The following is a 10602-nucleotide window of genomic DNA, read 5'->3' on the forward strand; positions in this document are numbered from 1 at the left end:
GGGGGCGTTGTGTGTAGGGGTTGGGAGGTTTTTTGGTTTTGTTTGTGGGTTTTGGTTGTTTTTTGTTTGATTTTTTTTTACCATAGACCTAGATAAAAGGTCCCTGCAAAGACGCAGGGAATTTTGTCATATTCTAGTGAAAGCAGTTAGTGTTATTTCACAGTTCCTGTAGAAGAACTGTGCTGGAAACACCCAAGCTGTGCTAGAAATACCCAAATTCCTCCACATAGCTGGGCCTGGACAGCACTTGTACCAAACAGTATTACTAGGCTGCTGCCATCGCTGCTGGGGGCAGATGCAGAAACGCCTGTGTCTAAAATGAAACTGCTAGCGAAAACACGTTAGAAACAGCCAAATGCAGAAGTTCTGCTGCAAGCAAGCAAAGAGTAGCAGGAATCTGAGCTGGGAGGGCAGGAAGATTTTACAGCATCAAGCAGTACTACTTTTGGGTAGGTTTTTGCACCTTACTCAGCTCTCACACCTGTCAGCTCACCTCACCCCAAGTGCCTCCTAGGGAACATCCCACCAAAATGAAACACAGCTCTGCCTGCACAGAGTAAGCCCTGAAACTTTGTCTTTTCTGTGCTTTGCTTCTTGCCTTCTTGGTATGTCACCCTGAGCTACTGAACTCCCCTGGCTCTCTGCCCGTGGGTTTAAGGCCACCCAGCCCTGTTGGGACTTGGGTGTGTTTGTACCTGGATGCAGTGTGCAGGTAGCTCACTTGCTCTTGGCAGGACCTGCTGCTGGAAATAGTGGTGATTTGCACTGCTGATTTGCACTGCTGAAGGTAAGCGTATAGTTCAGTCTTTGGTAGGATTGATACCTTTTTGTGGGATGATTTGTGCCATGAAGACGTCTACGTCTCCTTCAGCAGGTGCTGTGAGTGCTCACTGTGCAGGATGCGGGTAGAAGACTTGCGAGAAAGCTGCATCACTGAGCTCTCTGGAGTGCGCTGGGTCTGTGAAAGACTTTAATTTGCAATCGTGCCTTCCCATTTCAAGGTAGAAGGCAGGGAATTTTTAAAAATAATGTCTTTAAAGTTGGTGTGATAGGGAAGGTTGGGATATACAATTTAAGTGGAAAAAAACCCCACTTTTTCAATGTGACTGTTTTCTCTATTTTTTTTCATGTACTGACAATGAAATTCTTCCTGTTTCTGTACCGAGCTGCAACCAGATTAATCCAGTCTTTGTGAGTCACAGAAGGTTAGACTAGATTTTTGCAGAGTGTTTTCCAGAGTCTTTCCTGGCTTTTGTTTTCCAGCTATAACGATGGAGAACCTGTGTAATGCCAACACCAGATTTGCACTCGATCTGCTCAGAAGGTTTAATGAGACCAACCCAACGGGAAATGTTTTCTTCTCCCCAGTCAGTGTCTCTGCTGCTCTGGCCATGGTCCTTTTAGGGGCCAAAGGTAATACAGAGGCCCAGGTGGTGAAGGTTGGTAAAAATAAATAAATATATATTGCTTTTCATTTACATTAAAAATTGTTGTGTTTTGGAGGAGGGTGTTATTTTTATGTGGTCAGGACAAGATTTCTCTCATGCTCACTGAGTCTTCCTTAAGGTCTTCTGCCTTAAGTACCTTCTGCCTGCCCAGCTCCTGAGCCCTCTTTCCATATTTGCTATGGCCCTTGTTTCTCACTTAATTTCACTTGTTAATTCTTGAAGTAGGAAACTAATTTAATTAATCAGTCTCCATTTAAATTGGAGTTTCCAGCAGCAAGGTCTTATCAGTTTTGATGAGATGTTTCAACAAAGAACTACTGCTTTGTAATATAAGGTTGCAAATGGTATGCTTATTACTGATAACACTGTGTATTTTATAAGAAACACAAAAATAATATGTAGTTTTATATTTAAAGCGTAACCACTGTGATAATACATGATGATGCTACTTAAGTATCAGTATCGCAGTAACAGCTGGGCACTGGGGTTCCTCAGAGGAGCTAATCCCACATGCTTACTCTTACCATAGCCTTAGGTAGAATATTTTTTAAAAACCCTCATTATAAATTGTAAAAATGGTCAGGTAGGAGTGTGCCAGTTTCTCCTGAGGCCTCCTGCATGGAAGGGACTTGGTCATTATTATTTTTCCTCCTTTGTTAGACTGATAACTGCTAGCGCAGAAAGGCATATGAGACTTCTCATTGCAGTCATCATCTTGTATTTGCCCATGAATAATTTCACCTTTGTATTCTGGACTTTAGGAGGAACTGTTTTACACTGTTGAGTGGTGCAGGGCTTACTGAGTAAGACAATAAAATTATTTTCTCACTACTTGTACAAACAGACTTTGAACATATATTTCATGTAATCAAACTGACAGCCCCGCCTAGGATAAATCTACAGACAGCAGAAATCAAGCAAAAGGAAAAATACGTATTTCAGCACAGTCACCTTCAATAATGCATGTTCCTGTACCACAATACTTTACTTATGAAAACATAGCTAATTAAGGAGGCAGTGGTTGCTAACTGTCAAGGGCTGTTTGCAAGCATATAGAAATTCATTTCTGTGATCATAATCCTATTGTAAGTTGCCTGTGTGATGTTTTGCTCAGCTATTTGTATGTACAACACAGCTTGCATTAATGTGGGCAGCAAGCCCTGACCAAAAACACAGTGAGAGAAAACAAGGGCTTTCTTTTGAATCCAGGGGCTGTTTCACGGCGGTCTTCCCTACAGAGATGATTTAAGTTTTAAAGCACACGTCCTTGCTTTGGTCTAGTCTTCCCTGTCAGTGATGTCTGGCAGCTCCTGCTGTTGTATCTGTAAGCCTTGGCTTGCCAGCTTCCCTCTGGGGAAGCAGGTGCTGGCAAAGAGAAAGTGCAGTGATGCATTTGATTTTCAAGATGTTACAGTTTATATAAATATATAAGCAGTTACATTTTCATAAAACCATAAAAGATAATTTTTCTTAGTTTTCTTAAGACCTCACCTTTCTTGAGTGCTCAGATAAGCCCAGTGTTAGTTTTGATTGTATGTTCTGAAAAGCAAGACCCCAGGTTCCCTTGGGCCAAAGGGAGAAGCAACAAGCCTAAAGTATCTCTATGGCATCATCTCTCTTTTCAGCTTCCCACCTGGGAACGAGTCCTTGTGCCCAGAGGTCCATGGAGGGGAGGCATTCAGATATCATGTGGACAGGACCCTGGGTTATGAACAACACAACCAGCTTCAGCTGTGACTATGTATAAACCAGGAGCTTAATACAAGCAGCTGACACAGGCAGTGTACCTACCACCAAGAAACAGTTTTGTTCATTTTTTGAGGTTTATAGAAGCCTCTGAGCAGCTTCCAGCCTCTTCTCTTTCTTCAACCTGCCTACCTGCTGTATCAGACCCACCCCATAGATAGATAATGCATGTTCTTTAAAGACAGTATTAGCAGCAGCTAGTTCACCTTTTTTATTTCAGACGCTTCATTTTGATGAAGTTGAAGATACTCATTCAAGATTTCAGACTCTGACTACAGATATAAACAGAAGCAATGCTCCCTATCTCTTACGGCTCGCCAATCGGCTTTTTGGAGAGAAGTCCTACAGCTTTTTGCCGGTATGTTGGTGCAGATAATGATGGTGCTGTGGAACCTGGTGGGAAAATGCAGCTACTTGAGTATTTATGAAGTAGAAATATTTCTAGGCGTATTTCTAAATGTCACTGGGCAGCTGGCAAAAGTGGTGCATACATAAATATGCATTTCCATGTAGGCATCTGTGCATCTCACCTAAAGGATGTTACATAGCAAATCCTTTTCATTGCTTATTTGATTCTGCTGCTCTTGGGCTCAAGAGAAAAATCACTTGTCTAGGTTCTTAGTTTACAGTAACTATCATAACATCCCACTCTGTTGCAACCAGCTTTTTAGGATGCAACCAGCTCTGTGGTTGTTGCAACCAGCTTTTTATTATTTTTATTGGTCTAGTACCACTATCACTTAAATATTTTTGAAAACGCTTATTTATTTTGGAGGGGAAGCCCACCATGTCTAAGCAACATGATACTTACTCTTCACCAGTGAATTACACCTTTGTGTGTACTTAGGTTGCTATTTTTATCCCTTTTCAGCTCTTTCAGAGAGTTTTGTTTTATCCTAGCTGTGTTTGAACCTGTTTCAGGAGAGTGGCAGGTAAATATTGCAACACCTGCAGTAAGCACCCCACCAGCTGTATACATGGCAGATGTACTATGAGGCTTAATCTGAAAGGAGCCGGGGGGAAACCAACCCAGCTCCAGAAACCCCCCAGGCAGTGCACTGCTAGAGCCTCACCTCAGAGCAGGTGATAATCTGTTTGACATGCCCCTTGGCTACAACATAAAGAGATGTTTTCTTATCTGCATGCAATGAAAACTATTCTTATCACTCCAAAATCTAGGATTTCCTGACTAATACTCAGAAATTATATGGAGCTGATTTGGCAGCAGTTGATTTTCTTCAGGCTCCTGATGAAGCCAGGAAAGAAATTAACCACTGGGTAGAGGAAAAAACTGAAGGTAAACTACTTTGGTTAATGAAGTAACTTTGAGAGCAGGGATAGGCTTTATTTTCTACTGCATTTAAAACAGTTTAAGTTTGCCCTGGGATATTCGATTGATGCATTGACAAAACCAGAAAATGCCTAAGCAAGATATTTATACAGTTCCATGTCTTCAGTTAGATTTCCATTTTCTTGTGTTCAGGCCAATGAGTGCAGAAGAGATGCCTAAACATAGATTTATACAAATGAGTTGGAGAATTTGTTTTAGACAGTCCCAGTCCATATCATATATATATTTCTAAATTCAGTAATCCTAACTGTGGGAGTTTTTTAGTTCTTGTATGATGAGTCATACGTGACAGTTTAAGCTAAAATATTACATTTGCATCAAATTACTACATATCAAAAGTTTTATAGTAGTATGCACTATTAAAAAGTATGGTGAACCAAAGAGGCAGGTACTCAAACACTTTGTTACAGGAACGGACTAAGGTTTTTATATTTGTAGTACTTCCGTGGCATCAGTTTCTTCATGTCTGTTTTATATGACGTTGCCTTATTACAAGATTTTGTTGTGACTTCTTTTTTTCTGCCCCCTCTGAAGGTAAAATCCCTAATCTGCTATCTGAAGGCTCAGTTAATAACATGACAAGGCTTGTACTGGTGAATGCTATTTATTTCAAAGGGAACTGGGCAGAGAAATTTACAGAAGCCAACACTACTGACATGCCATTTCGGTTAAATAAGGTAATACAGATACATCTTGGTAGTATATATCTAAAAAAGAGAGGTCAAACAATATAGGTACTAAAGTGAAGCTTTGCTTACAGATAAAATAATAAGAATAATAATGTTTTTCATGAATGTTTTAAGTTCACACAAAAGAGGTTTTTATGGATTTTAGCATTTTTCTGTATTCAGCCATTTGTTGTCTCACTTACTGCAACACTATCAGAGAAAATTCTCACCTATAGATTAGGACCCTGCCTGTTCTCAGCAGATTTTGTCTGCTCACAGCTTCCGCTGCTGTGTACTGTGCCTATTGGTGATGCTACGTCAGCAGTATTAAAATGGTTAAGCCACATTTTGGTTAAGCCCCATTTCCTTGTTCTACATTCTGCTTATAACAGCTGTACAAGATACTGTATATGGCCATCTGCTTTATGCTGAACAGAGCTGATCTTTGTTGACGTCTCATAGTGTAATTTTTGGGGCTAGCACAATATAAAGGTAGAACAACTTGAAGGAATTGTTTCTGTTTCTGCAAGGCCTGTGCTATAGAAGCCAAAGAAGAAATGAGTATAATACAAACTCATTATGTCTTCAGATTAAACTGTTGCTAAACAGGCAGTCAGGAGTCTGACAAAGGCAGTTTTATAATCACCTGATATGATGGCAGAAGAGTTTTGGCATTAAAGCAATTTTTAACTTACTTGTTTTCCATCAGTTTTTTTAAATTAGTGTTTGCTTGATTGTTACATTTGGTGCCTTTTATCCATCCAGAATGAAAGCAAGATGGTGAAAATGATGTATCAGAAAAATAAATTTCATTTTGGGTATATTCCTGAAGCGAAGATCCGTGTTTTAGAGCTGCCTTATGATGGAAGAGAACTTAGTATGATCATCCTGTTACCTGATGACATTGAAGATGACTCCACTGGACTGGAAAAGGTAATCTAAGCTAATGCAGTTATTTAATGGATAAATCCAGCCACTCAAAATTGTAGCCTTAATGAACTCAAGTTCTCAGACAATCTCTGTCAAGCCTATTTTTTTAGGCCATACTCTACTAGCACTGCAGTAAAGAATATGTGCACATGCTGCATCAGGAAGAAGAGTTGTGTTCTGGTTTTGTAGCTTGTGTTCCTATGTCCTTTGGCTTGCTGAACTGAACCATGAGGGAAGTGGCAAAATCAAAATTAACTATGAGAATAAACTTGCCTTTTTTTTTTCTTTTTAAACAACAGAACTTTTCTTTCATTACCTCTCAAAGTCTTTATTTTCTTAGACTCAGTGAGACTGTTTTCCATTAAATGACCAGGAACACATGAGCTTCTTTGAGGTCTCTGATGATTATTTTTGTTACTTTTTAAAATTAAGTAACTCCATTAACAGTAAGAATTACTTGGTTTAGTTGCCATCAGTGTGTGTTTTTCCGTTCTGTACATTGCAGCAAGAAGCAAATGTCTGCATTACTTTGTATAGTAAAAAATGCACTGACTCCACTTAATAGCATTTGGGTATGGTTATTTTTGTATAGTTGATTTAGAGTTGCATAATACTTCGTAAAGCCTTGTAAATGTTACTGAAAATGAAATACTTCTACACTGGTGATATGTAATGATCTCTGTCTTTTTAATTCTAGCTGGAGAAGGAGCTCACTTTAGAGAAGCTCCAGGAATGGACATGTGCAGAGCATCTGTATTCCACTGATGTTCATGTGCATTTGCCAAAGTTTAAGCTAGAAGAAAGCTATGACCTTAAATCAGATTTAGCTGCTATGGGCTTGTTGGATGTATTTGACAGTGGCAAGGCTGACTTGTCGGGAATGTCAGGGGCACGTGACCTCTTCCTCTCTAAAATTGTCCACAAGGCTTTTGTAGAAGTGAATGAGGAAGGCACGGAAGCTGCAGCTGCCACTGCTGGCATTGCTATGCTCTGCATGGTGATCGAAGAGGATTTCAATGCTGACCATCCTTTCCTTTTCTTTATTCGTCACAACCCAACGCAAAGCATACTGTTCTTCGGCAAATACGCTTCGCCATAAAAGAGAACTTGGCATTTGCAGACCAGTTCCTGCTGTAGTCAGTGAAATCTTTGCTCCTGAATGAGTTGGATTTTGATGTAGAAAGTTAGTGCTCTGGTCTTGAGTTCCTCGTAACTTTGGCTGAGATTCTGCCTTTACCATTGAAACAATCCCAGAGAAACTGAGGAGTAATTTATTTTTCTTTCTTGAGATTGAAACAATCTTGAATAAATAGGAAAATCTTATCTGTGGAGAGAAGAAGTCTTTTGAAATTGGACTAGGAATAGAAATACTCTTGGAACAAACTTTTGTCTTTTAAACAACAGGATCATCCTTCATGTATACTTTAATGGGTTTCTCTGTGGTGACAGCCCCCTCTTGTAATAATTTATAATAATCTGGTCATTCCTTATGCGTGGATACTAGGATGTTCTTGCAAAGCTATTCTTCTCCTAAAGTCTTGCTTTTCGAAAATATCTTAATAAAATATTTCTAGCCACCACAGGCATGTTCCTGAACAGCTGAGTTTACCCAGTTCTGTCGTGAAATAGAAGGCCAGATAACATTTGTTTAGAGACATCTATTAATAGAGAAAGGATTAAGCTATTTAAATAGAAGTAACCCCTTCCAGTCATTAGTCAGAAAACTTGCAATACAGCTTTGAATGGAGGTGAAGATATTAAAAACAACGTTAGGTGACATGTTTAAAGAGGATTTTTAAATTGTATAGTCTGGTGTCATTTTAGTTATTGAAAACAAGAAAATGTGTCAGGACTGAGAGGTTTTAGGTGCCTGACGCTCATGGGTGCTTCTGCAAGTTCAGAAACTTTCAGTATGACATTAGATTCTGGCCAGAGCCTATGTGATCCTTAAAGTTACTTCAGTTTCCCAGAGGATGACTGTTTATAATCTGCAATAAATATCTGATGTGTCTCCTTATGTAAAAGGATTCAGTGTTTATTGAGCTGACTTCCACTACCTCTTTATACACAAACCTTTTGTACTGTACAACAGCCTTACACCTGTGAGCCACTGTAATTACATACTGTTAGCATGCTGTGTTTATTTCTGGAGCATATTTGCTTGGATCATGTATATCTTGGGTACTGTAATGTTTACCTGTACAACCTCAGTTCTAAGCGGGGCACAACACTTTCTGTAATTGCAAACTGTATATTAATTCTGTCATTAAGCAACAACTAAAAGTATTTTCATTAAACTTGTGTTCAGAATGGAAATTTCCATACACAGTTTAGTCTTTCAGAGTGCAAAAATAACTGTCTACCTCAAGGCTAGCTCCAAAGACAACCACTGGTGCAGCAGGTGTGATCAGCTGTATGAGGCCTTGGCCTGTTCAGAGTAGGTGAAAACACTGAAAAACAAATTACTTGGTAGAAGAAATGATTGTGTCAACCACCAGCTTCCCCTGTAAGTGCAGTCACCCCAGCTGCTTCCACCTGAGGGGAGAGAGGAACGGTTTATATGAAATGATGCAAGCACTTGGTCGGCACATTAGTAACCACGTTCTGTGCGTTAGCAATACCGCAGTTGCGAAGGCCCCGGTAAATTTGTAAAGGAGAGCCTGTATTGCAGAGTGAAGATGTGAATGTAACCCTTTCTGTGCTGAATGCTTTGAAAAAGACAATGCTTTGCAAATAAGTGAGAAAAACATTAGCACAAAACTAACATAAAAATTGGGAGTGGTTTGACGCTGCCTGAGTTCTGGGTTTCTGGGCCTTCGTCTTCAGCCTTTTAGCAAATAAAGCTGCTGCTGCCATAGATGGGTTTTGACTAAGTGAGGTTCAAAAACTCTGTTGTAATTACATCCTTATCTTTATATGCTTAAACTCAGTCAATGCATGCAAGATACATGACGCTTGAAGGCTTTTAGCGCGGTAATTACTAGGAAATTAGAAGGAAGATAAAACCTTGCATAATAGTACAAATCAGTGTAGCTTTATGAGGAGACTCATGTATTTCTGTATTACTTTGGTCTCAGTATTCAGAAACTGAACTAATACATTGGTTTTCTACAGACCGGATGCACAAAATAAAATCTTGGCAATACGAATCTCGAAGAGGCAGCATCATTTGCTTTATATTCAACCATTTAAAAACCAAAACCAGCAAACCTACTGGCAAATATTCCTCTCCCACAGTTTATGTCCCACAGTAAGACCATGGTGGGTGTTTTTCCTTAATATTTTTTTCTGTGTTCCTGTCACAAGTGACTGACAAGGTCTGACTCCAACAGGGAAAAGTGGAAAGCCAACTGTATTCATATTTCTAAAAAATTAAAATACTGCTTCAACTAGCTCAGGGAAAGGACTTGATTTTTAGTACTACTGAATGAACACGTCTCACTGTGTTCAAAGCTTGGTAATTTTGCAGTATGAGATGCTTTAACTGAATATTAAGGAAGAAACTGTAATTTTAACGGGTTAAAGATACAATGTACAAGATGAGAGAATGTCACATCAGAAGGCTCAATGTAAAGTGACAAGCCTAGCCTTAGTCTTAGCTAAGTAGCAGTCATAAATCCACACACAATGTACAAAAATACTTTCCATATATAAAATCTTTTGTTTCTATCAACCTAGGAGACTGCAAGATTAGAAAGTCAGTGTGACTGCAGTTATATTTCCCAGGGGGGAACCAATAAGTACTGGAGCAAGAACTTCCCTGCTCAAAACCAATTTGCAACAGGCTGCTGGTTTTAAGAACACAACAGCCAGTTTCTTCCAGTGGAAGAGAAGATTACAGCAGATGGAGTTCACTCTGCATTTTGGCCTCTCCTAAGCAGACCAAAACTTAGAGCGCTATTTCCTCACTGTGATACGATGAGTAAGCCAGACTTTGTACTGCTGCTTACAATAGCCCTTTGATTTCAGTAACTTCAAAATAAAAGCACCACCCACCACGGCCATTTGGCTGCTTTTTATCAGATTCAGACTATTTAAGTTGCTCTTCCTAGAAAATAAATATCATGGTGTGGATAAGGAGTTTTAAATCACCTTATCCTAGAGATAAATTTACATAGATGAGTTGACTCAGAGCGTGTTTAGTAATACGTTCACTGTTAACTGTTGTTATGTATTTATATAGGATCAAAATGCTGGTGAAGTATATAAACCTGATTAAGTCCCTAGATGTCTTGGAGATAGATATTTGTCTTGATTTTTTAACATGGTTTCATTAGACAGGGGTAGGACCAGTGCAATTCACTTGAACCTATTAAGAAGGTGCAATTGAAATCAGAAACTGGCTTTTATATATTTTTTAAAATTTTTAAAAATTATTTTTAATTTTTTTTTATGGTAGCGAACCTGTCTAGCTCTGTCATGTCATCTTATGGTAAGAAGTAAATACATAATCTTATCC

General features: G+C 39.1%; 1 protein-coding gene across 1 annotated transcript; it reads left to right on the plus strand.

Moving 5' to 3' along the window:
• Nucleotides 1-1268: 1268 nt before the first annotated feature.
• LOC308038312 (leukocyte elastase inhibitor-like) lies at nucleotides 1269-7242 on the plus strand (the record flags this gene model as incomplete). The annotated part of the gene is made up of 6 exons (XM_080340702.1): nucleotides 1269-1439; nucleotides 3415-3552; nucleotides 4374-4491; nucleotides 5080-5222; nucleotides 5979-6146; nucleotides 6841-7242. Exons 1-6 carry the CDS (start codon nucleotides 1272-1274, stop codon nucleotides 7240-7242), a joined length of 1137 nt encoding a protein of 378 aa, XP_080196828.1. The 5' UTR covers nucleotides 1269-1271.
• Nucleotides 7243-10602: the final 3360 nt, after the last annotated feature.

The sequence above is a fragment of the Nesoenas mayeri genome (genome assembly GCF_963082525.1).
Source record: "Nesoenas mayeri genome assembly, chromosome: 2".
NCBI lineage: Eukaryota > Metazoa > Chordata > Aves > Columbiformes > Columbidae > Nesoenas > Nesoenas mayeri.